At 40.7% G+C, this 27,500-nt stretch overlaps 2 protein-coding genes across 2 annotated transcripts in view; one reads left to right on the forward strand and one right to left on the reverse strand.

Moving 5' to 3' along the window:
* Positions 1 to 23,031, forward strand: part of LOC137993132 (neurogenic locus Notch protein-like) — a 24,164-nt gene extending 1,133 nt beyond the window's left edge. The window contains exons 3-10 of the mRNA XM_068838816.1: positions 924 to 1,037; positions 3,400 to 4,115; positions 4,565 to 4,906; positions 8,782 to 9,111; positions 10,617 to 11,136; positions 12,361 to 12,579; positions 16,124 to 16,339; positions 16,582 to 23,031. Coding sequence (XP_068694917.1) covers positions 924 to 1,037; positions 3,400 to 4,115; positions 4,565 to 4,906; positions 8,782 to 9,111; positions 10,617 to 11,136; positions 12,361 to 12,579; positions 16,124 to 16,339; positions 16,582 to 20,960 — 6,836 coding nt within the window. The 3' untranslated portion in view covers positions 20,961 to 23,031. The remainder of the gene's footprint in view (positions 1 to 923; positions 1,038 to 3,399; positions 4,116 to 4,564; positions 4,907 to 8,781; positions 9,112 to 10,616; positions 11,137 to 12,360; positions 12,580 to 16,123; positions 16,340 to 16,581) is intronic.
* A 167-nt stretch (positions 23,032 to 23,198) lies between these two features.
* The window catches only part of LOC137993133 (neuronal acetylcholine receptor subunit alpha-7-like), an 11,633-nt gene continuing 7,331 nt past the window's right edge, over positions 23,199 to 27,500 (reverse strand). The window contains exons 8-9 of the mRNA XM_068838817.1: positions 25,694 to 25,858; positions 23,199 to 25,260 (exon numbers count right to left, since the gene is read on the reverse strand). Coding sequence (XP_068694918.1) covers positions 24,165 to 25,260; positions 25,694 to 25,858 — 1,261 coding nt within the window. The 3' untranslated portion in view covers positions 23,199 to 24,164. The remainder of the gene's footprint in view (positions 25,261 to 25,693; positions 25,859 to 27,500) is intronic.

Below are 27,500 nucleotides of genomic sequence, written 5' to 3' on the forward strand. Positions count from 1 at the left end.
TTTTATCATTTTATTCATAGCAGAAATCTTTTACTTCCTTGATTGCATTTACATGTAGTTTAGAATATATTTGTATGACTTATTACAAATTAATGATGATTGTGTTTAGGTGTTTGGTCCATAATGAACTGGCATTGTCTTGAAGAAGTTGTGTCATGGCAGTGCCTGTTTGTTTTATAAATATTACTCGCCACTACTCACCATGCAACTTAACACCAACCCGGAAATAACTTTAAATAACACAACTAACAATGCTTTGCGACATTTAAATGTCTGTCAAGCATACATAATTTAAGTTACAAACAACTGAGATAAATTTTCTTGAAAAACTGTCAGACTGACCATTTTTTGAAAACCTCAATATTGCAATCCATTTTAATCTTCTTCAATTGCCTCCTTTCAGTCCTTTTGTATTTGCTACAGTTTATTTTATTTCAACCTCCCCTCTGTGATTAAAGTGGTTATTTATTTTATGTGTTGCTTGACTGAAATCTGGAAAAAAAAACACAGATAGTAACTAATACAGTAAAAGAACTCTTGAAAACTGGTTTGGTAATTAAAAGGGCATGTGTTTCTTGAGCCCTGAGTTGTCAATCCAATTATAAAACATTTGAGCTTGATGTGGTACATTTATACTGGTTCAGCTTGCACCTGATCTCTGTCAATGCCTTGTCTCCCTGCTATAAACATTAACCTGTAAGTTGATACCCATGGTAACTTGCAGTGCCTTGCAATAATTAATTTTGTTAGGAGATAGTTACAAGCAATTAGCAGTTGTAAAGTCAATAGGTTTACACTTCCTTAGAACAGTCCTTAGGATTTAACGAGGTTCTTATGCCAAAATGCCTCTTTGTGGCATGCCTTAACTTATACCTTGATAGTTTCTAATTAATGGCTTTGTCTTCTTATAATATCATTGACAGGTGTTTCATCTGCAGTGGGCCAACTATGTGCTTCCAGTCCTTGCTTCTTCAATGGCAGTTGCACTGAGACTGGCAACAATAACTACACCTGCCAGTGTTTGTCTGGCTTCACAGGTTGGAGATACTATATTTAACCTTTTTTACAGTGTACAAGTATACATCTCTGCATTGTTATCCCTGAGGACAGTCTTAACCCTTTCACTCCCAAGAGTGACACTTAAAGATTTTTAATTACTCTTTCTAATGCCAGACAATTTTACTCGTCAATGGGATACCCCACAGGAGTGAAAGGGTTAAACAAATCTTTTGAGATTTTCTGATGACATTTATAAAGATGTTTGGCAGCAATTATGGTCAATGATTCTCATCAGATGAAGATACTGCCGTTATGGTGGCTGTCTTTTTGTGAACACAATTTTTCCATGCTCGAAATTCATTAAAGGCTGGGGCAGATTTTGGAAAACAAAACAAATGTGGCAAAAATTTGTTTCTCCTTCTCACGATGGCTTAATTTGGAAATGCAATGTAAATTCGCTTCCATTACGTCATGATAGTGCTCCAATAAAAATTAATGCTGCACATGTGCATTGCGACCAACAGCAGTTGGCTGTTTTGCCAAATTTCCCACGATCCCGTCATTAGATTTTGTAGAAAATTGGAACAGACAGAAATGGAATTACAGAGCATGAGTGCTTCAAAACTGGGTTCAGTCACCTCAAAGTTAACAACAAAGAGCAGTAGTAGTCTGGTGAACCATCTGAGCGCAGTCACTGCTGTGTTTGGCATAGGCGTGTGCTCATTTAGTCGCTTAACCATACGGCAATTCAGCAGACATTTTGCCAGCCACTGTTGTGCTTTGCTTGAAGCATTTGAATAATTACATGTATACATGTACAGTTGGGCTTTTGCTTGCCCCATCCCCTCCCTACTTCCACAGTTTATCAGTGTGGGTGCCTGGATTGCTGGCTATGGGAGCATTACTCAATAATTTGAGGGGGTGGCTGGCTGGCCTCCAGTGGAAGCCCCTGCACATGTCCCAGTCACCCAACCTCCATTTAGTGATACAGATGTCAACTTAAAGTGTACCTAAATTCAAATATATTTTGTTCCTAATACAAATCTCCCCATCCAAAGCAAACATATGTCACCACTGTTACCTAGAATTTTGCTTTTTCTGTGCCATGCAAGCCACGTAATCTTGGCAGATTGGACCCACGATTATGGTGTGAGAGGCATGGGTCTTTTTTCGTATTTATTTCACAAACTTCTTTCAATTGCATTCCCGTTTTCAAAGAAATTTTGCATTGTCTAGCATGTGGTTGCCTTGTCTGGATTAGCCTGAAGGGCATCTGAGTGAAAATATTACAGCCAGAAGTCAGGCTATTTTCTTGGTGTTAGAAGTCTCTCACTAAGACACTAAGATCATGGTTTGATCACAGTTGGTGATGAGTGCCATATTGGCTGCCAGGTGTTCATGTTATTGTCCTCCTACGGCTATATTTTATCTGTTTGTATTCATTGGTTTTTATGTTTTTGGAGCAACTTATACGAATGAAGCTAAATCCTACGGACAGTTCATTGTTGCTGGGAGAAGATTACAAACAACTATTTCGTATGCTACTGTTAAATTTGCTGCTCTGTTATGACGATGAAACTTTCAAGTCATGGTTTTCATTTGTCTTGCACAGGGTTCGTGCTACTCCTTGAAGTCCTTGAAAAGCCCTGGATTTTAATTTTGGACTTCAAGGGCACTTGAAAAGCTCTTGAGAATTTAAAGGGACTTGGCAGTAAAGTACTCGAAAACTCCTTGAAATTTTGGTTGGGTGAAAATTGTTGACATTGCATCATGATAAGTTAAAGAGACATTTCAAAAATTGAGCTCAAATTTGACTATTAGGAAAAAGATTAAATGCAAAAATTAAAATGCCTGTGCATGCACTTAACTTGCGGGACATGGGAAAGAATATCAAGATAGGCTTTTGCAGCAAAGAAAACATTGAAACACAATGTATGGCATAGAAATCTTCTTACAAATACTCCTTGAAAACTCAATTTCTGGTTCTTGAAAACTCCTTGAATACCCCTGGAATTTTATAGGCAAAATCTCAACTGAAAAAAGCTGGGAACTTGGCAGTGACCTCCTTGAATGATGAAGCATACATGAAATGGACTTATACTGGTATATCAGAACTGCAGATATTTAAATACACAAGAGTTAGAGATCATTGCAGTTAAGCATCAACTTAAGTAGGTTCGAAGAAAGCCTAGAAAGAAAATTAGGCTTGAACGAGGCTTAAGCCTATAACTATGCAAATGTGCTGCGTTGCTAACATTCAGTGGTTTGAGCCCCGTTCAAGCTTGGATTTGTTTCCAGGCTTTCTTTGCAACCGCTTAGTTGCTGATTAACTGCAATGATGTCCAACTCCCGTAAATGACCAATTTTGTAAACATGTTGAATCTGTCTCTGTCTTTACAGGTCTTCACTGTGAATTCAACATCTCAACTTGTCAACCAAACCCTTGTCAACACTATGGGACATGTACTCTTCACGGTAATATGGCAAACTGTACATGTATCTCGGGTTGGACAGGTTCTTACTGCAATATTGATGTTGACGAATGCTTGGTATCACCTTGTGGATACCTTGGCACCTGTCACAACACTCCTGGAGGCTACAACTGCACATGCATGTCTGGATTCACTGGGAAGCACTGTGATAAACACATAGACGAGTGTAAGGACAGTCCTTGCTTAAATCAAGGGGTCTGTGAGGATTTGGTGGATGGATATCGGTGCATATGCACAGCAAGCTTCACAGGAAAAAACTGTGAGGTTCCATTAAATAACTGCTCTGCGCAGCCTTGCAAGAACGGAGGAACGTGTCACCTTGGTGAAAACGGGTTTACTTGCTCGTGCAAACCGGGTTTTACTGGTTTAACTTGTGACATCAACATTGATGAGTGTTCTTCCCAGCCATGTCAATTTGGTGGAACATGCACTGATGGAGAGAATGGCTTTGTCTGTCAGTGCGGGGATGGATTTCGAGGAAGAATTTGTCAAGTGCTTTTCAGCGTCGGTTTTCAGCGAGGATCATATCTTCCTGCCTACAGTTCCAGTTTTACATTATCGGATCAGTTGTCATTCCAATTTCGAACAACACTGCCGGCAGGATTACTGCTGTACCAAGGAGCGGTAAGATTCATCTTCACCCTTGTTTCTAAGGTCTTTCTTCCTGTCCCATAGAGACACCATGGGAACGAGGGTATTAAAGTCTGCATCCAAATTTGACATCAACAGCAACTTATCATTTGAAACTGTTAATTTGTTTGAATTGTTGCATATGTTTTGGTTCAAATTTCTCTTGGTTTAAAATTTTTTAAACCAGTTCAATTTTGCCAAATATTCATTATTGTCATCATCATGATCTGAAACAAACTAGGTAAAATCAAACTTGAGCCAGTTTGAAAAAATTGGAGTGACTGTCAAATTGAACCATAACGTGCAGGCAGAAGTGAAGTCGACAACATGCAAAATTTCATTATCATGCCTCCAAGGCAACTTTTGCGCATTGAATTGACTTCATAGGCCGTAGTTTCCTTTCAAAGTATTTGATGCGATTTTTTTTATTGAATTTGACTTAGGACCTTTCGAAGGAACACACAGACCACTTGATCATAGAGCTATCAAATGGCTCTGTTCGATTGTCGCTCAACACTGGTGTGAACACAGCAACAGCAACCATAGGTGAAGGACTGAACGACGGAGTCTGGCACAAAGTAAATTTACAAATGTCTGGTTCCCAGGCCAGAATCTCCGTCGACGAAGATACGTGCGTCGGTCAGGGGTGCACCAAGACAGTTGTGACAACAAGTGACATTGGATCGCAGTTTTCTGGGTTACCTTACCTTGGCAGTGTACCGAGTTTATTGCCGGAGATAAAACAGCAACTTGTAACCGATGGGAATTTTGTCGGGTGTATTAAGGTAAGGGAAGGGGAAGATGTGCCACCTCTGTTCTGTGATGTTAAGGAAAAAATTATATCATTATGATAGTAGTTTTCTTTATAATGCTTTTCGAGTTTCGTTTTATTACATAAAAGTTGTCATGGATAGTTTCTTGATCGAAAAGTAAACGATCGTCTTCGATGCTGTGGAAGGAACTGTTTGTGTCCTTTCCACAGGTGATCCCTGAGGATCAAACAATGTCAAGATTTTGCTTTCCTCTTCGATAAACTTCATGAATGAACAATGGAAAAAATTGCAATCAACTACAATCTTTCGATAATAGAATTATCAGTCTGTGATTGAAACATAGCCCATCTCAAGTTTCTTTTTTTTTCCTTGATCGAAACATATGGTTATGGGCATGGCTTTGTCACACAAGGAAGGAGCATTCTTTAAAGAGAATATAGTTTTATTTTTTGTTGTAATTAACTCGACATTTTTAGCAAAAATGTAGTTAAATACAATTTACCTAGTTGCAAGGAGCAAGTGTTATACCTGTGGGCGTTGTTGTTTAGCATTGCGTTGCATCTTAGCGTTGCATTGCGTTGCGTTGTTTTCTTAACGTTGTGTTGTTTCTCCAAGCCTTTTCAACCCTATTCAACCCTATTACACAGGGTTGGACACCTGGCTACCTGCATTACTAGCCACCGGGCTAGTGATTTCTAGAATTTACTAGCCCGAAGCAAAACTTGGTAGCCCGGATCAATTTCCTTCAAGGTCTACTTCAAACCCAAACACGCAAACCTTCCTCTAAACTTATTGGCAAGGTCTTTTAAAATGATAAAGAATGGCATTTTTTCTTCCATTGTGATAACATAATGTGTTATTTAAGGAAAAAGCTAACAAAATGTTCGTTTCACATTCACTTGTGCACGCGGCGAAGGCTAACCGTAGAATGCCAGTGCACAAGCCATGGGAAGCTTGCTTTCCACGATGGATTAAAAGTTCTCTTTCTCTGAGTGCTCTGACTCATAAATCTTACTGCTTTCCTGTTTACTGGTACTTTCAGTTTCGGCCACCTTCCCCTTTTTACATGGTGGTGCCTCGTAATTTGTCAAAAATCGCTCCATCTTTACAATCGCTTCAAGTGCGAAGCGATCGTGCGAGGCGATGTGCAAGGCATCACAACATTGGTAGGGAGAAGACTGGGGAAGACATTAACCATTAAGTTCAGAGTCTGGGATCTAGGGATGTTTACGAATGACACGCTAGATAAAAAAGATGATAGATTTATGTTTTCTTTATAAAATTATTGGTATTATCGTTACATTTTAAACTTTCTTGTTTTTTTAAACAACTGTGAACTTCAAACTATAACTAATTATATCTAGTTTATTTCCATATTTCTGCTAGCCAGCGGGGTATTAAACGTGGTTTTTACTAGCCCGACAAAATTTTTATTAGCCTCGGGCTACAGGGCTATCGGAGATGTCGAACCCTGTATTACACCTTTATCTGCACGCATGCAGCTTGGCGCTGTTTTACTTTGCGGTTAGCGGAGCGTTTAGTTGCTGGTTTGTTTGGGATTGCATTCCCCCTCCCTCCCATTACATATCTTGGTAGTTGGGATTGTTTTTAGTCTGGCAATTGTTTGCATTCATCTTGGCTCATTTTATTTGCCCGTTGTTTTTTCATTCCTTTATTTCAATGGTTTTCATTATTATTATTATTATTATTATTATTATTATTATTACTGGGTTGCCTATGGCAAACCCAGTCGAGGTCTGCGTTTAGTTTGTTTGTTTTATTTATTTTATTTTATTTTTTATTTTTATTTTTTTTCCGTGTCGATAAAAGTCTTGCCTGTCACTTCCCTGGTAAGTGGTGTCTTTGTGCATAGAGCCTTCTGCGCGTATTTTCTTAGGATCGAGAGGGTAGTGGAACTGCGTAGATTTCTCTGGTGGACACAGTAGAATCATTAACTTAGCCTGCAATGGCGTCGAAAGTCATGTAACGCGAATGGCATTTTAGTGGATCCTTAAACAAAATATACCCTTATGGAGCTCAATAATGGAAAGTCAGTTGGATAAACTAGGCAGGAATCTCAAAAGCGACGAGTACTGGACTTCAACAACAATCTATCGCCCTTCGAGACGAAATCAAAGTGAGCTGTATTTACCTGAAGTACATGGTAATTTGACACGATTGAGTTTCTTGTCTTCACGCACGCAATGAAATAGGAAGAGGTTTTCGCCTCTAAGAGCAAATATGTTGTTTGTTTCCATAAATTTTTCGCTGGAAAAGGATTCTGTGGTATTTTCTGCCTTTGTGAATTATAATATCATGTTGTGTATTGAATTTTCGAGCTTAAGGTTGAAATGTGATATGGGAGAAGTTTTTTAGTATTGCTCTGTAAGCAGGAAGGGTTCACAGGCCTGTTGGAAGCGTGCTTGAGTTTCAACAAAATGAGCCCCAAAATCAGTGAAAACTTGTGACGCAGATGAATAATAAAGTAGCTGCTATTTCCAAAATGATGGAATTACGTGGTGATAAATAATGTCGAACGCGTCTTGGAGAGTAAATTTTGACTTTGCATAAACAAGAGTTGGGCAATTGTGATCTTTGTTTTGACTTCGCTCATTTCATTGTCAAACTTTATAACACTTGACAGAAAAAGAAACTTACAAAAACCCGGTATCTTGCCATCATTTGACACAGATGCTTCACTGTTTGGCGAGTAAACATGCCGCGGTAACTTAATCACGGCGCCTGCTGAATTCCGGCCATGTCACTTTCGATTTTGCAATTTACTTGAACGTAGCAAAAATCTCCCAAAATGTTTGTCGCTGATCGTAACTTTTTTTATTCTATATTCACGGTTCAAAATTAATGTTGTTTTCATGTCGTAAATATTTTTTTCTCGATCAACCGTCCCGGAAACTTCCTTCTGCTCTTTCTTAAAACTGTGTATCAATAGTTATTTGCTTTTTCATCAATATTTGTTTTGCATAAAGCAAGCTAACAAAATCTGTACCTTGCTGAGTTCGCATTTGTTAGCGTTAATAGTATTTTCGGTCAGATGCTTCTGTTTTTTTTGACAGGTTTATTGTTTTGGTCTCCCATCCTAACACTAACCCCGCTGAACAGGGTTTAACTTCAGTGAAGTTTAGTAGTAGAAAGCTGTCAGATGCTCAGAGGGCACACTTGTGGTAAAAAGAAGTTGTGAGGGAACTTGAAAATTATCAACATGTCAGCCCAGAAGCCAATGTTTCTCGCTTCTCTTTTATTTGTTATTCTTCAGAGACTGGAATGCTGTATTTCAATACCACACAATTCAGTGCCTTCTGATTTTCTGTAGCACGTACCACAGGCAACCCACTGTATGCTTCACGGAAGCATCTCATTATTATTATTATTATTATTATTATTATTATTATTATTATTGCTATTATTACTTTACTTTAGTCTATTTTGATCGGCTTTCACTGAATGTCTTTCAGTGTGACTGGTGCCCATGTTGGTTTTGTCTTATTGTAATTAATTTTGTTTATCACTTCGTTGGGGTGGGGGCTTGTGGCTGGTTGTGGATGCTGCTGGTCATGGGGGTGGTAAGGTTCCATCCAGCAGGGGTTGGGTTCCTGGCCAACTGTAGGGCTGTTATGGGCACCTGACCTCCCCTTGCGATGAATGTTGTTAAACTTTCTTCTCTTTGCATACTCGCAATTCACCAGTTATCTCGGACTTAAGTGTGTTGCCGAACAACCGATGAAGCCGTTTGTTTTTCCCCTGGAAAGGGTGTGTTGCAGGGTGAGTGTGGGCTTATTTTCCAGAACCGTTCGTGATGATGGAGCTAAACTGCATCACAGATATACTGGTATAATGAATAACACCTAAAGAATTCCTTTTCTCCCCAGGACGTCTTTTTTAACAATTTGGAAAATGGCCTCCAGCATGAACTGAGGCGATCATACAACATCTCTTTTGGCTGTATGAGGAGTGACGTTTGCAGTAACCATGGATGCCAAAATGGTGGTGCGTGCGTAGATGAATGGAGTCAGTTTAGCTGTCGCTGTCCCTCTGGATACGTGGGCTCATTTTGCGAACATCAAATCACCGCCACATTCAGCAGTGATGATAATTCAGGGTTACGGTTCACCTCTGCTACCAACGTAACTTCGTTTTCTTTGGCGTTTTCAAGTGACCCTTCAGTGAGAAGAGGAATACTGGCTTTTACTGGCAAAAGGGTATGTTACAGTAAAAAAATAACAATGACTTTGTCGGCAGTATTCTAGCTGTAGTATTGAATTCGATGCGGCCAGCTTCTTTAGAAAGTACATGTGGGTCTTTGTGTCAGGCTGGTTGGCAAGGAAGTTCAAGGGCATGTGCGTTTGCGTAGGATTTTCTCTCCCTTGGGAAGGCTAGGACACTGGGGGCATATGCACAGCACGGTGTTTATGTCTACCAGTATTGTTTCACCTTTTCATTTCGGTTAGTGCTCCTAAAAGTGCAGTAATACACAATCATTTTATCGGCACAGAGGAAACCAAAGTTTGCAAGTGGACTTTGAGATTGTGCAATGTGAGGTGTCACTTGTGAACACTCGAGGATGTCATACAGCGCTCGGGGAACAGGCTAAAATTTAGAGGTGGCTCGCAGACTGATTCATAGGGAAATGACTGTTTCAAATTGTTGGCTCATCAACAAAAGTTCATTTCTTCTAATCATTCCTCCAAGAAATTAGCATTTAAATATCGAAACTGCAAATTGCATAATAGTCTGTAAAACTTAAGCCCAAATATGTGATAATTTACATTTTTCACAAGGAAATTTGGCTCGATGAATGAAACAAATGTACAGTGTATATATTTGTATACATTTATTTCAGATTGGGCTCCTTGGCGCTTTAGCAACCCAGTAATTTGTCACATTTATCTCTCGTATTTCGCTCATTATCAAAACATAAAAGCGTTAGACCTTTCTGGAAACAACTTCGTATGTGAAGGAGAAGGAGAAGGAGAAGGAGAGCAAGAGTGTTGGATTGGAGAAAAAGGATGCCATGAATGGAGCGAGATGGAGAGTGGGAGTTAGAGAGATTGCTGCCAAAGTGGGGGTAAATCCGGCCACCCCCGTCTACGGGGATAAACCCGGATCAAAATTGGGTTGATGATGATGATGATGATGATGTGAGTGGGTTAAAATGTAAATTAACGACTGCGTCGCTATGTGGAGGTTGGGTGCCTGAGATGTTCTGGAGCTTCCACTATTGGCAGCCATCTCCAAGATGGAGACTGCACAGATGGCTAGCAAAACCTGACAACCCAGCCATGAGCCCCCACGCCCCCCGAGAAGACAGGCACCCGTCATACTGATAAACAGTGGAAAGTAGAAGGGGAAAAAACCACTAAAACGCTCCGTATATAATTATATAATGCTCCTTCTTTCCGCCACACCAATAAATGAGCTCTACAACCCAAACAACCCAAAGCATGAGGAATCCGACTCATGCACAATTGTAACAACACCACTGACAACAATTGACCACAGTCTCTCCTAGTTGTTAACTCAGTTAAATCTTCATTTAACTTCATTAATAGCCTGGGCAAAGATTTTGCCATAGAAAAATAATCTCCCCCTTGAGGTAAGCCAGAATGTTTTAAATAAGTTTTGAGCAAAATATATTAAATTTTACATGATAACCATTCCAAAGATTGGTTCCCGCTTGCCAAAACTGATGTTTCTTGAATTTTAGCCCTCTGAAGGTCATTTCGGCGTAGCTCTTGTAAATGGACGTCTACGTGCTGCCTACCTCACATCTTTCATTGACACACGCACAGTTGTGATTGGTGAAAATCTAGCGGATGGTAGATGGCACACAGTCCGAGTGAATGTCGCTTCCGGTAGCATCGTGATTGCCGTGGACTCGTTAAACAGAACACTGACTCCATCAAGTGGTTCCCAGGCCATTACGGATCTTAAAGACACTCTCTATTTGGGAGCACTCTCAAACGACTTTTTAGCTCTAGGGATTACACTGGGCAGCGTTTTGGGAACGTTTAGTGGATGCTCAAAAAATTTAACCATCAATGGACAAGTGATAACTTTTGAAACTGCTCAGAAAAGTGGAGGTTTTCCCTTAGCCCAGCCAGGCTGCAGAAAGGATGAAAACTGCAGGCTCAGTTCTTGCGCGAATGGGGGCACCTGTGATGCCACGTGGACTGGGTTTGAATGTCGGTGTTTGAGTGATTTTCTTGGGAGTAGCTGTAAAAATGGTAAGTGTGCCACACAGTTCAAATTCCTTAAATTTACCTAGTCCTTGCTGTCATTATTATTTGAACACAAAAACATAGCTGCAAGTGGACGAGTTTATGCATGTAGTACAAAATTAATATTGATCAACCTTCCAATTGGAGCTTTGAAGAATATTTTACATTTCTTTTACGGGTAATAGTTTTTCGGGCTTCTTGTTGTGTAGTTTACAAACATGTTAAGTAAATGGAAGATGCCTTTCTGTTAGAAGATAGAACACTGCATCATTAAATTAACGTCCCCTAGTCTTTCAAACAGTGTTTAAGTTTGTTTATAATTCGAACGGCGTGATCTATTAGGAACAATGCTATATACATGTATGTACATTTCCATGTCTACTTGCCTTACAGAGACCTCGAAAAGGAGTAGTAACCGACGTACTTATCTGAAGGAGTCGACTTCGACTCCTTCACGGGAACACATGAGCTCAACAAATTGACTTACTTCCAACTTAGTGGTCTCATAGCTCAGTTGGTAAAGCATTGCACCGCATCGCAGACATCATGGGTTCGAATTCCATTGAAACCACCTGAATTTTTCAGGTGTCTATAAGACTTAATTGCTTAAATTGTCCAGATAAATTCGAGGATCACTCCAATCTCCATTTGGTCTGTAAACTACCGGGCACCGGTGGCTCAGTTGGTTGAGCACCGGACTGTCACGCGGGAGGTCGTGAGTTCGACTCCGGCCGGACCAACACTCAGGGTCTTAAAATAACTGAGGAGAAAGTGCTTCCTTTGTAATTACTTCCGCAAAATGGTTAGACTTTAAAGTCTTCTCGGATAAGGACTATAAACCGTAGGCCCCGTCTCACAACCTCACAACCCTTCAATGTTCATAAACTCTGTGGGACGTTAAAGATCCCACACACTGGTGGAGGAGAGTAGGTCATGTAGTTCCCGGTGTTGTGGTCTGGCCTTTCCTTCAGCAACGTTGGTCGGCTTGGTATAATCTTGTCAATGGACTACTGATCGATGAGACCACATAACGGCAAAACAGTCAGTAGTCAAATTAAAGGAGTCCAAGTGCTGAAACTGGTAAACTAACCCACACTTAAAATTTACATTTTAATGATTCATTTAAAGACCTCATTAGGAAGAAAGAAGTTCAATGTACCCTTTTTAGCGAACAAGAATCTTGTCACGGTACCTTTCTTTTAATGCTTTAAGTTATCTGCTTCATTGCAGTTTCAGAGACGTCCTTCTTGACGAATAGCAGTCATCTTGAAATCTCCTTTAACATGTCGTACTGGAGTTTTGGTCAGAGTGGGTCCCTCTGGTTTAGGACACTAGAAACGGAAGGGCTTCTCATGTATGCTGGAAGGAGGCCAGTAGGCGGAAACGCAGAATTCCTTCTTCTTGAAATCAGTTCTGGGGAACCAGTATTTACCGCTGATTTGGGCTCAGGTTTGTTTCGCGGTTGTGCGTAATTTTCTACAGAGTTTTGTGTCACATGTTCAAAAACAAGTTCCATGTGCTTATGTTAATCCGGTATGTGAAGAATATTATTGCTAAGTCGATATAATCTCCAGCTAATGTAATAAAAACAGCATTTTACGTTCTAGAGCACAGACTGTGATAAAATGATTTAAGCGACCGACCTAAATATCGCCTGGTAGGAAATAAGTCTCTCCGTATTGGACCTGAAGGATTCTATCGACAAAGTAGAGTCAAGAGAACTCCAAGTACGTGGTCGAACCGAAACAATGAGAGCGTCCTGTTATCTATGCTGGTCTTGAGTGGCGATATCCAGCTAAATCGTGGACCTTGGAAACATCCTTGTGGGGCATGTACGAAACCTGGTTAACCAGAATCTGAAAGGCATACAGTGTGATGGTTGTGATTTCTGGTATCACAAAAAATTTTGCTTGATCAGTGATGAAATATACAACTCCATGTCTCGCACATTATATGTCTGGTTGTGTACGAGCTGCGGTAAACCGATTCAGAAATATCGTTGGATTTATCATCACACAATTCGTTTTCATTGTTGAGTTCACTTTCGTCAGAGCTACCATCACAAGAGTCACCAACGTCATCTTCACCTACAATTAACACATTTTCTACACCAATGACTAATCAACGACTACACAATCGTAAGTCAACATCTAAGCCATGGGTGAATTCCGTTCGGGTTATGTCAGTAAACTGCCGTAGTTTAAGAAGTACCATCAAACGTGTTGAATTTTCATCTCTCATTGAAACTGAGAAACCTGACATCATCTTTGGTTGCAAATCACACCTTGATAACACAGTGCATATTGGAGAAATCTGCCCATCATCTTATGAAATCCTCCGTAAAGGTCGTGAATTGGGCGCTGGTGGTGTATTCATTGCAGTTCATGCATGAGCGTTATATAGCCGCTGAACTACCTGAACTAGACTCTGATTGCGAGGCTGTATGGGCTAAAATTCTTATCCAAAATTCTAGTCCATTATACCTCTGCTCCTTTATAGACCACTTGATAACAATAAAGATCCTTTGGATGCCCTGGATGAATCTTTACAAAAATTAGCTGCCCAAAGTAATGGTCACCAAACCTTCTCTTAGCTGGTGACTTCAACTTATCTGATAATGACTGGGTTCATTGTAGCCTGATACCATTTCATGTTACTTTATACCACTGCAGTTAGTTATAAAATGTTGGACATTGCTAGAGATAATTATATTTCTCAATTTAATTTGCACCCAACTAATGAGAGGAAAATATTGGATCTATTGTTTGCTAGATCTCCTGATTTGGCGACAAACGTCCATACTGGCCCTGGTAAGAGTAACCGTGACACTGTCCTTGCTGATATTGATATTAAGGCTAAGATCAACAAGAAACTACCACGAGTCGTAAGTCTGTACAGTAAAGCCAACTGAGCTGGCTTGAAAGCTGATCTCAACTCATATCAACAAGACTTTTTCGACTCTAATCCTCAAGAAAGATCTGTAGAAGAAAACTGGAAATCTTTGAAGGATGCTGTCTCCCGAGCCACTGTACATCATATCACACAGAACAAAATTAATGGACGATAGGATTTACTCTCTTTGTCAAAAGACCTCAAGTATAAAATCAGAAAGAAGCATTTAGATATGAGAAGGCCGGGTTATCTGGTAAAGCTGAAGACTGGAAAAAATTTCAAGAGTCTGCACAGATCTATTAAAAAGAAGCTCCAATTGGCTCATGATAGCTATGTCAAAGAAATCCTTAACACCTCCACACTACATGAGAAACCTAATCGCTTTTGGTCCATTATTAAGGCCTGAAGAAAGATAAAACTGGTGTGTCCCAACTGAAATTCAATGGCCCAGCAGTATCTGATAGTAAGTCAAAAGCAGGAGTCCTTAGTAACCAGTATCAAAAAGTGTTTACTAAAGATCTCAACTCCTTAATAAATCTACCATCAAGTCACATACCCATCATGGAGGAAATCGTTATAACTATAGCTGGAGTCCAGAAATTATACTATCTAACCTGAATACACATAAGGCAATTGGTCCTGACTTGATATTTACAAGAGCTTTAAAAGAAGCTGCAAGCTAACTGGCCCCTGTTCTTGCATTCGTATTTTATCAATCATATGAAAGTGCTGTTTTACCAACTGACTAGCTGTCGCGATCGGCGAATATTGCTCCAATTTTCAAGAAAGGATCTCGTTCCGATCCAGCGAATTATCGACCCGTTTCCCTAACGAGTATTTCTCGTAAGATCATGCAACCTGTAGTGTACCGTCAAATTATGGTTCATCTTGATCGTAACAACATTCTTGTTCACTATCAACATGACTTTCGTGCAGGACACCCTCGTGAATCCCAGTTAATCAATGCCATTTACAAAATTGTTCGATCACTGAGGAAGAATGCAAATAGATCTTCTATAATATTGGATTTTCATAAAGCGCTTGATTCTGTACCATACGAACAACTACTCAAAACTTAATCATTATGGATTACCATACCATACTACACGTTGCCAAAAAGTTATCGTGGATGGTGAATCCTCCGATTCTGTACATGTAAGCTCGGGGCTGTCTCAGGGTACCGTGCTAGGCCCCTTGATGTTCCTACCGTATAGCAATGATATTGGAAATGGAATGTCTTCCAATATTAAATTGTTTGCTGATGACTGCCTACTTTTCCATCCGATTATGTTATTACAGGACGTACATGCACTACAAGATGAGTTGGACCATTTAGTGAAATGGTCAAACGTAAAGCCAAGCAATGTTTTGACCTAGCATCAGATTAGACTAAGAAGAAGAGGAATTATGAAGCGGGAACAACACCTTCAGTCCTTTCTTAGTGTGTGCAATAAACATTTACTTAGTGCAATTGCAAGACATGCTGGAAACGTCCGTCAGAGCAATTTGCAGTTAGTTTTTTGTAGACTATTTATTTGAAGAAGAAACGAGTGAATTTTACTCAAGAGCGTGTTTTGTTATCTTTAAACCGAACTTATTATCAAAGCTTAAAAAACTAAAAGACCTCAAAATGGGACAGGACATTACAAAATAATTAAACCTGCGTGTGAACGTGTGAGCCAAAGGGCCTCTGCTGGCGCGACATGTGGGTGACCCTCAAATGGTCTTAATGACCCCCCACGTGAAAAAATTAACTGGAACGCTGCAGTTCAATACCACCCAATTCAGTGCCTTCTTTTTTTGTGTAACACGTACCACAGGCAACCCTAGTATACACTTTTTGGAGCGTCTAGTTTATTTCATAAATGATTATTGCAATTATTTATTTTCGTATATTTATCGTTTATAATTATTATATATTTACATCCTTGTGATACCTATGGTTTTAAGGATAATAAAGATAGATGTAGATAACAAGGCAGGCGTAATCGAAATGGCGGAGACAAATTAAAGGAAGCTTGGTTGTTCATCCACGACCTCCGCTCCATAAAAATGATATCTTTTTCATCTGTTTAAGTCGCTCAAACTGTTTCTATTTCAGGATCCAATGCGGCAAATATCAATAAATTTGCATCTGATGGCGACTGGCATCACTTGGTGTGGACTCGAAGATTTCAACGCATTACATTGATCTTGGATGAGACAACCACTGCACAGGCAGACCTACCAGGAGCAGATTCCGAATTCAATATTGCACAGGGACCCTTAGTTCTTATAGATATTGGGGGCTTTCCTGCAGGCCTATCGCAACCAAAAGGTAAACTGTTGTTTATCACGACCCTAACAGTTAACAAACCAGGGGACTGTTTCTCTAAAGGCCAGAAAATTTTCGTTCGCAAAATTCCCACTGTGTCTTTAAAACGTTGGGGTTTTAGTCAACGAACTTCTCAATCCTTTGACGTTTTTCTCCTTTTTGGTTCAGGGTTAGGGTTGATCAGAATTTATTTTTTTAGTTCTCCCGTTAAGAAAGACGCAAGAACTAGTTTTTTTCTCTTCCAGGAATAACGGATCTCAAAGCTTTCAAAGGCTGTATAAGGGAAATCATGTTTAACTCGCGCCGAGTCCACTATCTGTCGCCATACTCGCAAAAAGGCCTTGACGTCATCAAGAACAACGTGACGTTAGGTTGCTATGCCAACGCGACATGTTCACCAGACCCGTGCCCCGTAAACAGTTTCTGCGTACCGTCATGGAATGGCCACAACTGCACGTGTAATACGGGATGGACCGGCTATAAATGCGATATTCGAATACGAGACTGTACGATGAATAACTGCACAAACGGAGCAACATGCGTCAATGTCACACATGGATTCGTGTGTGTGTGTCCCCAGGGATACACGGGTAAATATTGCGAGACCATAGTAAGTTATTGCAGGTCAGCACCATGTCAGAACGGCGCAACTTGTCACGAAATAGCAGGAGGTTACAGATGTGACTGTGATGTGGGATTCACGAGTAGAGACTGTGAGAGTGATATCGACGAATGTGCTTTCGCACCTTGTAAGAATAATGCAACATGCACAGACCTTATTGGAAATTATTCGTGTCAGTGTCCTCGTGGATTTTCTGGTAAGGACTGCGAGTTAGATATAAATGAATGTTCTTCAAATCCCTGTTTGCACAAAGCAACATGTTCGGATCTTATTGGAAATTACAGTTGCCGATGCGCTCTGGGTTACACTGGTAGAAGCTGCGAAGTTGATATCAACGAATGCTCGTCAAGTCCATGTTTGAATCAGGGAACTTGTTCAGATCTCATCGGAAATTACAGTTGCCAATGCGCTCTGGGTTACACTGGTAGAAGCTGCGAAGTTGATATCAACGAATGCTCGTCAAGTCCATGTTTGAATCAAGGAACTTGTTCAGATCTTGTTGGTAATTACAGTTGCCAATGCGCTCTGGGTTACACTGGTAGAAACTGCGAATTTGATATTAACGAATGCTCGTCAAATCCATGTTTGAATCAGGGAACTTGTTCAGATCTCATTGGAAATTACAGTTGCCAATGCACTCTCGGTTATACCGGTAGAAACTGCGAAGTTGATATTAACGAATGCTCTTCAAATCCATGTTTGAATCGGGGAACTTGTTCAGATCTTGTTGGTAATTACAGTTGCCAATGCGCTCTGGGTTACACTGGTAGAAACTGCGAATTTGATATTAACGAATGCTCTTCAAATCCATGTTTGAATCAGGGAACTTGTTCAGATCTCATCGGAAATTACAGTTGCCAATGCACTCTCGGTTATACCGGTAGAAACTGCGAAGTTGATATTAACGAATGCTCTTCAAATCCATGTTTGAATCAGGGAACTTGTTCAGATCTCATTGGAAATTACAGTTGCCAATGCACTCTCGGTTATACCGGTAGAAACTGCGAAGTTGATATTAACGAATGCTCTTCAAATCCATGTTTGAATCAGGGAACTTGTTCAGATCTTGTTGGTAATTACAGTTGCCAATGCGCTCTGGGTTACACTGGTAGAAACTGCGAAGTTGATATTAACGAATGCTCTTCAAATCCATGTTTGAATCAGGGAACTTGTTCAGATCTTGTTGGCAATTACAGTTGCCAATGCGCTCTGGGTTACACTGGTAGAAACTGCGAATTTGATATTAACGAATGCTCTTCAAATCCATGTTTGAATCAGGGAACTTGTTCAGATCTCATTGGAAATTACAGTTGCCAATGCACTCTCGGTTATACCGGTAGAAACTGCGAAGTTGATATTAACGAATGCTCTTCAAATCCATGTTCGAATCAGGGAACTTGTTCAGATCTTGTTGGTAATTACAGTTGCCAATGCGCTCTGGGTTACACTGGTAGAAGCTGCGAAGTTGATATTAACGAATGCTCGTCAAGTCCATGTTTGAATCAAGGAACTTGTTCAGATCTCATTGGAAATTACAGTTGCCAATGCACTCTCGGCTATACCGGTAGAAACTGCGAAGTTGATATTAACGAATGCTCGTCAAATCCATGTTTGAATCAGGGAACTTGTTCAGATCTTGTTGGTAATTACAGTTGCCTATGCGCTCTGGGTTACACTGGTAGAAGCTGCGAAGTTGATATTAACGAGTGCTCTTCAAATCCATGTTTGAATCAAGGAACTTGTTCAGATCTTGTTGGTAATTACAGTTGCCAATGCGCTCTGGGTTACACTGGTAGAAACTGCGAATTTGATATTAACGAATGCTCTTCAAATCCATGTTTGAATCAGGGAACTTGTTCAGATCTTATTGGAAATTACAGTTGCCAATGCACTCTCGGTTATACCGGTAGAAACTGCGAAGTTGATATTAACGAATGCTCGTCAAATCCATGTTTGAATCAGGGAACTTGTTCAGATCTCATTGGAAATTACAGTTGCCAATGCACTCTCGGTTATACCGGTAGAAACTGTGAAGTTGACGTCAACGAGTGCTCTTCAAATCCATGTTTGAATCAGGGAACTTGTTCAGATCTCGTTGGTAATTACAGTTGCCAATGCGCTCTGGGTTACACTGGTAGAAGCTGCGAAGTTGATATTAACGAATGCTCGTCAAGTCCATGTTTGAATCAAGGAACTTGTTCAGATCTTGTTGGTAATTACAGTTGCCAATGCGCTCTGGGTTACACTGGTAGAAACTGCGAATTTGATATTAACGAATGCTCTTCAAATCCATGTTTGAATCAGGGAACTTGTTCAGATCTCATTGGAAATTACAGTTGCCAATGCACTTTCGGTTATACCGGTAGAAACTGCGAAGTTGATATTAACGAATGCTCGTCAAATCCATGTTTGAATCAGGGAACTTGTTCAGATCTCATCGGAAATTACAGTTGCCAATGCGCTCTGGGTTACACTGGTAGAAACTGCGAAGTTGATATTAATGAATGCTCTTCAAATCCATGTTTGAATCAAGGAACTTGTTCAGATCTCATCGGAAATTACAGTTGTCAATGTACTTTAGGGTTCGTTGGCAGAAATTGTGAAGTCAACATTAACGAATGTGCTCCTGAGCCGTGCATGAACAATGCTACGTGTTCAGATCTTGTAGCTAACTACAGTTGTCATTGCCTTCGTGGTTTTACAGGAAGAAGATGTGAAATCAACGTTGACGAATGTACATCGGTTCCTTGTCAGAACGGTGGAACTTGTTTCGATTTGATAGCAGACTTCCGCTGCAGTTGCGCGGCTGGTTATACGGGGAAAAGCTGTGGAACTGATATAAATGAGTGTGCGTCAAACCCGTGTAAACACGGCGCAACCTGTGTCGACGCTATTGCAAATTACACTTGTAAGTGTGCTATTGGTTACGTCGGAAGACATTGTGAAGTGGATGTGAACGAATGCGCACCAGATCCGTGCAGAAACGGAGCCACGTGCATGGACTTTATCGGAGATTTTTTTTGCAATTGTGAACCAGGTTACACGGGAAAAAAATGTGACACAGATGTAGACGAGTGTAGTCCAAACCCTTGCTTTCACGGTGGGACTTGCCATGATAAGGTTAACAATTACACTTGCACCTGTGTTGCTGGTTATGCCGGGCGACAATGTAAAATCGACATAGATGAGTGCTCCTCAGATCCCTGTTTGCACGCAGGAATTTGCACGGATGAGATTAATAGCTATCGTTGCAATTGCGAGGGGACTGGTTTCAATGGTTCCCTCTGCGAAGTTGATATAAACGAGTGCGCCTCAACCCCATGCAAGCATGGTGTTTGCAACAATACCGCTGGTTCGTATCATTGTGACTGCTCAGAAACTGGATACACAGGCAAACATTGCGACGTTGATGTTAACGAATGCGAAACCATGGCAACACCTTGCTTTAATGGCGGAACTTGTGTGAACACGGACGGTTCATTCAACTGCAGGTGTGCCCCAGGCTTTGTCGGAAAAACTTGCGGCGTGAATTTTGATGAATGTTCAAGTTATCCTTGTATTCATAATGGCCAGTGCATTGATGGGGTCGATTCATTTTACTGTAACTGTACTGGAACCGGATTTGAAGGTTTCCGTTGTGATATCAACGTTGATGAGTGCGCAAGAGGTGAACACACCTGTAAAAATGGCGCGAATTGCGTGGACAATAACGGAGGATATAACTGCATGTGTGGAGTAGGTTTTACAGGTGTCCTGTGCGAGAACAACGTCGCGACCGCGTACGAACCCACTGCAGCTGCTTTAACGGACACAAGTAAAAGAGATTTGTGGTTGGCTTTTGGATTGCTGTTGCTAGTGGCGCTTATTGCAGCTTTACTGATTTTCCTCTACCGTAAGAAGCAAATGAGTAAAATGAGTGGCAAGTATTATCCGTCCGATGAAGAGGTGAGAGACGGCGTGTTTCCTATGACGCCTTTTGAGAAGGACGAGCGCCTTATCTAGATAAATGAAACTTGTTTGAATGAAACATACTAGTGTCCGTACACCTTATTCCAAAATGGCCACCACTTTTGTATTATTTTGTTTGCTTGCAAATTAGCCCTTGTTGCGTCGTTCAAGGTTAAATATTCTATTTGAATTTCAAGTTTAAGAACGAGGCAACACGGGCTAACTTGCAAGCAAACAAACGAATAACACTACAGTTGCGGCCATTTTGGAATAAGGTGTATGGGATCTGAAACGTCTGCGCAAGTTATCCAGGGGTGATATGGAGGGATTGATACTGACGTCACGACGCGCATGCGTGACAGAACATCGAAGAGTTCCGTGCAGAGGTTTCCTTTCCTTCTCGCTAGAGTGCGAAATCAAGGAAACCGCTGCCAGAAGAGGAAAAAAAACCGATTGCGCCCAAAAGAATTCGAGCCTATGACTCCGATTCCTATTTCGGATGGGCTACCATTGAACTATAGGGGACCGGTGCGAGGTTAGCCTATTCAACAAGTTTCATGTGACAGATGTCCTGAACACCGCTAGGACTGAAATTGACATCTTGGACCCGCAAAAGTGTCGGGGTTTTGAGAAACGCGCATCCGCCAGTTTGCCAGGTGTTTCCCACAACTGTAAATAAGAGCTAACTGTCCTTGAAAACTTAATCCAGGTTTAACACTGCATGCAGATCGATCAATTCAACATGTCCTCCACCCCGAATTTATCTGGTATACACAATTGCTAATTTGTTCAGAATTGTGTACATCAGATAAATTCGGACACTGTGTCCCAGGACTTGTGGTAGCAAAATCATACCCGTGGATAGGATTTGAACCCGGAGTTTCAACTCTATAAGAACCGCTTCACTCTGCTTCACCACTGAAGATCAAGACACCGCTCTCTCTTAAAAAAGATTTATTTGATTCTCCCATAGAATATTATTGCTGAAGAGTAATTAGGCTTAAGCTAGGTAATAAGGCGTAGGCTTTGATTTTAAAATGTTTAGCTTTGTCGTGAAGTTTGGTAACCGACCTTTTGCAGTGTTTGATATTGTTGCTGAGTGATAATGTAGCATTAAATGTATCAAATTAATAGTGTTTAAAATATTGTCCCTGAGCAGCTAGCGGTGTGGTAGTGAAGTGGTTAGGTGACGGGTATAAAATTAGTCGACATTCCTAGGTTCAAGTCCCATGTCCATACACCTGGGTTATCTTTTCAAACAAATATGACCATTTCCCACAAGTGTTAGGACACAGTGACTTAAGTTAACGATAACAGTCAATTCAGAGCAAATTGGCAATTGTGTATATCAGATAAATTCGGGCTGGAGGATGGGTTGGTCAATTTGAAAGCGCTGTTCTACACAGATCAGTTAATTTATTTCTCTTACTCATTCTACATACATTAATATATACACCATATAATTCTGCGATTAAGAAAATTCATGTCACCTTTTACCCTAACCCTATCGGGATTGCCGCAACAGGGAAACATTAGCAGGGACCACTCTCCTGGAAGTCCTCGTAATTTTCTTATGTGGCTATACTTTATTTCAAGATGCTAGGCATACATTTAGATAAGCAGATGAAAGAGTACATTATCCAGGAAATCTCCTTTACAATTAATACATACATTCCTGTACAGTCTTGTGAATAACTTGTAAATAACACGGACAAAAATCATGATTTAAAGAGTTGCATAGTTTTAAACATTCTTTCATAATTTCAGCATCGACTGTTTTAAACGTATTTTGCCTCAAACAATATATTGCTGTAAAGTATATTTCAGTTCTTTTTTATGCCATCAAATGTGAAATTTCGCAATAATATATTTGTATTATATTTGTAGAATCTCTCAGAATGCGAAAGTCACGCATCTTATTAAATGATATCTTTTATGGAAAAGGAGATTGGTGTCTCGTTGCATGCATTGTCATTTCAGTTGTTAATAGCATAGTTTTATCAATAGCCAGCAAATACAATAATCCTCTTTTGCAACAGGTGTGATGTGGTAATATTTATAACCGTTTGCTGTTGAATCGAGTCCAATGCCGTGCCCTTAACCAATCAAAGAGTCAGCTCAAGCCTTTCGTAACGCATGAGCTGCGACTTTCGAAGTAACAAGATCTGAATTTTCTCCTCCCAAAAATTTTAGGAATAAATTACGAATTGACCCATGAAGAAAGTGTTATGTTAGGATCTTTGAATGAACTGAAAAATTCGTTTCGTTGTTTTTCGTAAAATGGCTGCCGCGAGTCTTAGCATACATTAATCATATAAAAACAAGAAGGGTGCACGGATTGGCTGTCAAAAAAAGCTTCAAATGCCTGTTTTGTTTTCTCTCCGCACGAAGTCATTGTGAGAGGCGAGGTGGCCTCATGGTTAGTGCGCTCGACTCCTGAGCGAGTGATCCCGGTTCGGGCCCTGGCCGGGGACATTGTGTTGTGTTCTTGGGCAAGACACTTCACTCTCACGGTACCAATTTATACACCTGGGTGGAGAGAGGCACCGGCGAATTTAATGCTGGGGGTAACCCTGCGATGGACTGGTATCCCATCCAGGGGGGAGTAGAAATACTCTTAGTCGCTTTATGCAAAAGAAACCGGGATATGCTCCGGCCTAATGGGCCACTTGGCTTGTAAGCAGACTTTACCTACCTACGAAGTCCAAAAGGCTGAATTAATGGACCGTAAGAATTCTTTCGTGGCTTCGCGATCGGTGCATCGTGAGGAATGCCATTGCAAACTCCGGCGTTCCCAGGGAAAAAGAGAGAACCTGAAAATCGAGGTTGTACTGTTGGGTGTCTCTCTCTCTCTCTCTCTATCTATCTCTTTCTCGCGCGCACACACACACATACGTGTTATTAACGGCCAGCTAATATGAAGGGCGCACTTTCATGCAGTCAGTAAATGACTGCACAGGAATAAGGTTTTCCGCTTCTTTTATGTTCATTACATTTGTTACTGAATTGTAGAAGATACACTTGTATTTCGAACACCTCGTTATCCTCGTGCTTTGCAATCACTTTTCATTCTCAGGTCATTCGTAAAAGAATAACAAAATGAAAGCGAAACTTGTAACAAAAATCTGCCGAAAACCTTGTGTTCGGGAGTGTCGTGCCTCACCGTCTGCTTTTATTCTTAAAAGTTCAAGGTTTAAAGTTAAGTTTTTAAAAGAAGCCAAGGCATTTATGAGAATTAATTTCATTGCTTCTTGCCTGTTACTGGGGTTCGACCAAACTGGGTTTTGAAGGCGGTGCAACCAAGAAGAAAACCATGAGAGGCGCCAGACTAGACAGAAAGAACAGGACAAAAAACAGGCGATCAAGCACAAGAGCGGCGAACTCCCATTCTTCTGCAATATCACCTTTCTCGTTCTCATCTTTAACTCGACGGGTCAGAACATGTAGCCCCTCAACAACTCTATTTTGTACGGTATTCAGTCCATTATTTCGTTTCGGGGCTAATGAGAGCTTCCTTCTTCGTGCCTGCCCTCCTGACCCACCGGACCTCGAAGATTCCCCTGATACGTTAATGGCTGGTTCGCTTTTTGATTTGGTCGGCGATCCATCGCTCGAAGTGCGCTGGGGTTTGACTAGCGTCCCGTTTTCTCGCGGGATCAGGCTTTTCGGGGGTAGTTCGATCAAAGCAATATGTTCCTCGATGGTATCGTTTCCGTTGTGTACAATGTACGAATGTCCCGTCTGTTCGTATTCGAAGCAGGCCTCGTCGGATTGTTTTCCACACCACTGACTGATTCCCTTTCCTTTTGGCTTCTTGGTGATGACGAAGAATAGACACGACGCTATCCACTCGTTTATTATGACTCGCAAAGTTTCAGGCATGCGCACTGGACCGGCGTAGTAATATCGCAAGACGATGACCGTGGCCAATATAGCAAAGCAGTTTTGTATCATCAAAATCAGATAGTAATCGCCGAGTAAAGGAATGGCATCGGACGTTGACGGAAGCGTGTTCGAAGCAATGTTCAGAAACACGGTCATGGTCAACAGCACCGTTATGTTGAGAGTCACTCGTTCGCCAGTTATTGGTGGAAGGCAGAAACCCACGAGAATGAAGGTCACGATGATAGTTGTGGGTATGACTAAGTTGAAGATGTAGTAGAGAACCTTTCGTTTCATGTGGATGGTGATGGTGATATCGGCATAAGCTTCAGGACAGCATTGATAGTACAACTTGTTTTTCTTAACGGGAACATCCAAAACTTCCCACTCGCCATTTTTAATGTAGGAGGACATTTCAGCTTTCGTTTGGGTTGTGTACATGTCCAGGAATTTTATGCTGTATGTCCACGATCTGAAATGAAAATTCAAATGCAAGGGATGCGCCAATGATATTTTGAGCATCACTCAAAGTCGTGGAACAATGCCAAAAAACCCTTCGCGCAGGGTTGCAGACCTAATCTTGCCTGATGTAAGCAAGGGAGTTATTACAACGAAACCATAACCAGTTTGAAATTTTCATTTACGTTGTTGCACCAAAACAATGGCAAAAAATCTGGCGAGCCAATGATAACGTAACGCACATACGTACAACCGGTTGTTAGCGAGGGAAGATGTCTGACTGGCCGAAAATTTGGCGTTATTATGCAAAATCAATGCGCCCTCGAGATAACTTTCGAAACTCAACTGAAAACCTCTCCATTAAGGAAAAATTTTGGCTTGTAGCATTGAATGTCAATTTAAGTTACTTCATAAAGATGAAGGTGGATTAATCATCTGCTACGTACCCAAACTTTAAGTAACAGTGCTGCTCATCAAATGGGAAAAAGCGGATATTAAGTTTACAGGAGGAAGTGAACTGTGTCGCTGCAAACCACGTGACTGTGCCGTTGCTGTCAATCACCACTTTTGTCTTGTATTTTTCAAGACCTCCAGTGAAGCCTCCAGCCGCGCTGAAAGAAGTAACTGATGTTAGTATCTTTCAAATATCATTCAGTCCCTCGTTGTATGCGTCTTGTATTTTAATTTCAAAACGAGACAAACCTTTGATATCATTGAGTTGACAAGAACCTTTTTAAACTGACAACTCGCTAAAGAAAAGCTGATTTCAGCATAAAAGGGTAGATACGACTGAGTGAGCTAGAATTGACGCTGTAATAAAGTTTGCATAAAGTACCACATCTTATATCATAGATTTCCTGAAAGTATGGCTGCCCTGTTTATGATAATATGATAGTTTTTGGCATCCGGGAATTGCATGCCACTTATTAAATTCTCTTGATATCATTGGCTCAACGGGTAAAGCGACCGTATGGGAGGTTGCGAATTTTACTTCTCAAACTCATTAATAATTCATAAGCCAAAAACAAAAGAAATCACAACCGTGAAGGAAGTCTGGATGTGTGGTCTTAATAAACATAAAATTTCGCCAGCTTTGATCCCAAATATCTCTTAAAATACTGATTCCTTTGAGAAGCAATATCAAACACTAGAAAGAGTGTTTCATAGGATATGCAAACACCTCGAAATCGGTGAAAAAACTAGGCCTTAGGCTTCGTTTTTCAACTCGATACTCGGTGTTTGGATATCCGATGGAACACTCCTCGTGTTTGATATATTACTTCAACTCAGACTGAAGAAAATGCCGACTTTGTAATGACTTTTCGTAATATTTCGTCGTCTTAATCTGAGCTAGACTAAACTCATGTGCCCTTTCTGGAGATACTCTATTTGCAAAGAATAGTATTAGTGGTCAAGTACCAGCTGTCGTATTCAGGCCCGTGACTTAAACGGACACGCTGTTCTAAATTCGGTTAAACTAATCGTAGCCCGTATTACTCTATTATCTCTTTCATTTCAATCGACTAAAGTCGAGAACACCCATGCTAGTGCGGGTTATAGACGAAAAATCGAGGTGATCGAATCCTGTCGAAGCCGCCTGAATTTTTTAGGTGTCTAGGAAGTGACATTCAGTGCTTAAGGTGATTCTTCAAAAAAGAAGTTGTCGAACGATTTTCTTGAAACACCCCCTGAATGTTCCCTACTAATCCCTTTTTTGAGAACTACAATGAAAAAGATAAGTCACCGTGCTGGCTTAAGAGATATAAATGGGCCAATCTTACCCCATTGATGCCTGTACTGATACTTAATTCGCGTGTTATTTCATCGGCTCAGGGTACATTTTGCGGTAGCTAAACAAGAGAGTTTTTGAAGTAACGCTTGAAAAAACACCTGGTAGGTAGAAAGTCTAGAGCATATGGAATACTGTCTTACATAGTTTATGGCAAAATCACTCAAATTAAAAAGACGTCGACTCAAAACGTTTCTCGAGTCGTTGTTTTCAAGATCATAATTTCCATCTCTGGGTATAAAGGGCTGTGTGTACGTTTTTAGCTATATCTTTTTTTCCTTCCCATAAATTTGCGTTTTTTTTTAATTTAAAGGGGATAATTTGTACACCAAAATTACGCAATGAAAAATATAGGTCACCGTGGCGCGTGCTTATTCGCAAAGAGTTGTGGGTCATTCACAACTTCTATCACGTGTTTTGAGAACTGTTTCAGCGTGTATGATCGACTTAGGCCATATTTACAA

Source organism: Montipora foliosa, chromosome 2 (assembly GCF_036669935.1).
Source record: "Montipora foliosa isolate CH-2021 chromosome 2, ASM3666993v2, whole genome shotgun sequence".
Classification (NCBI taxonomy): Eukaryota; Metazoa; Cnidaria; class Anthozoa; order Scleractinia; family Acroporidae; genus Montipora; species Montipora foliosa.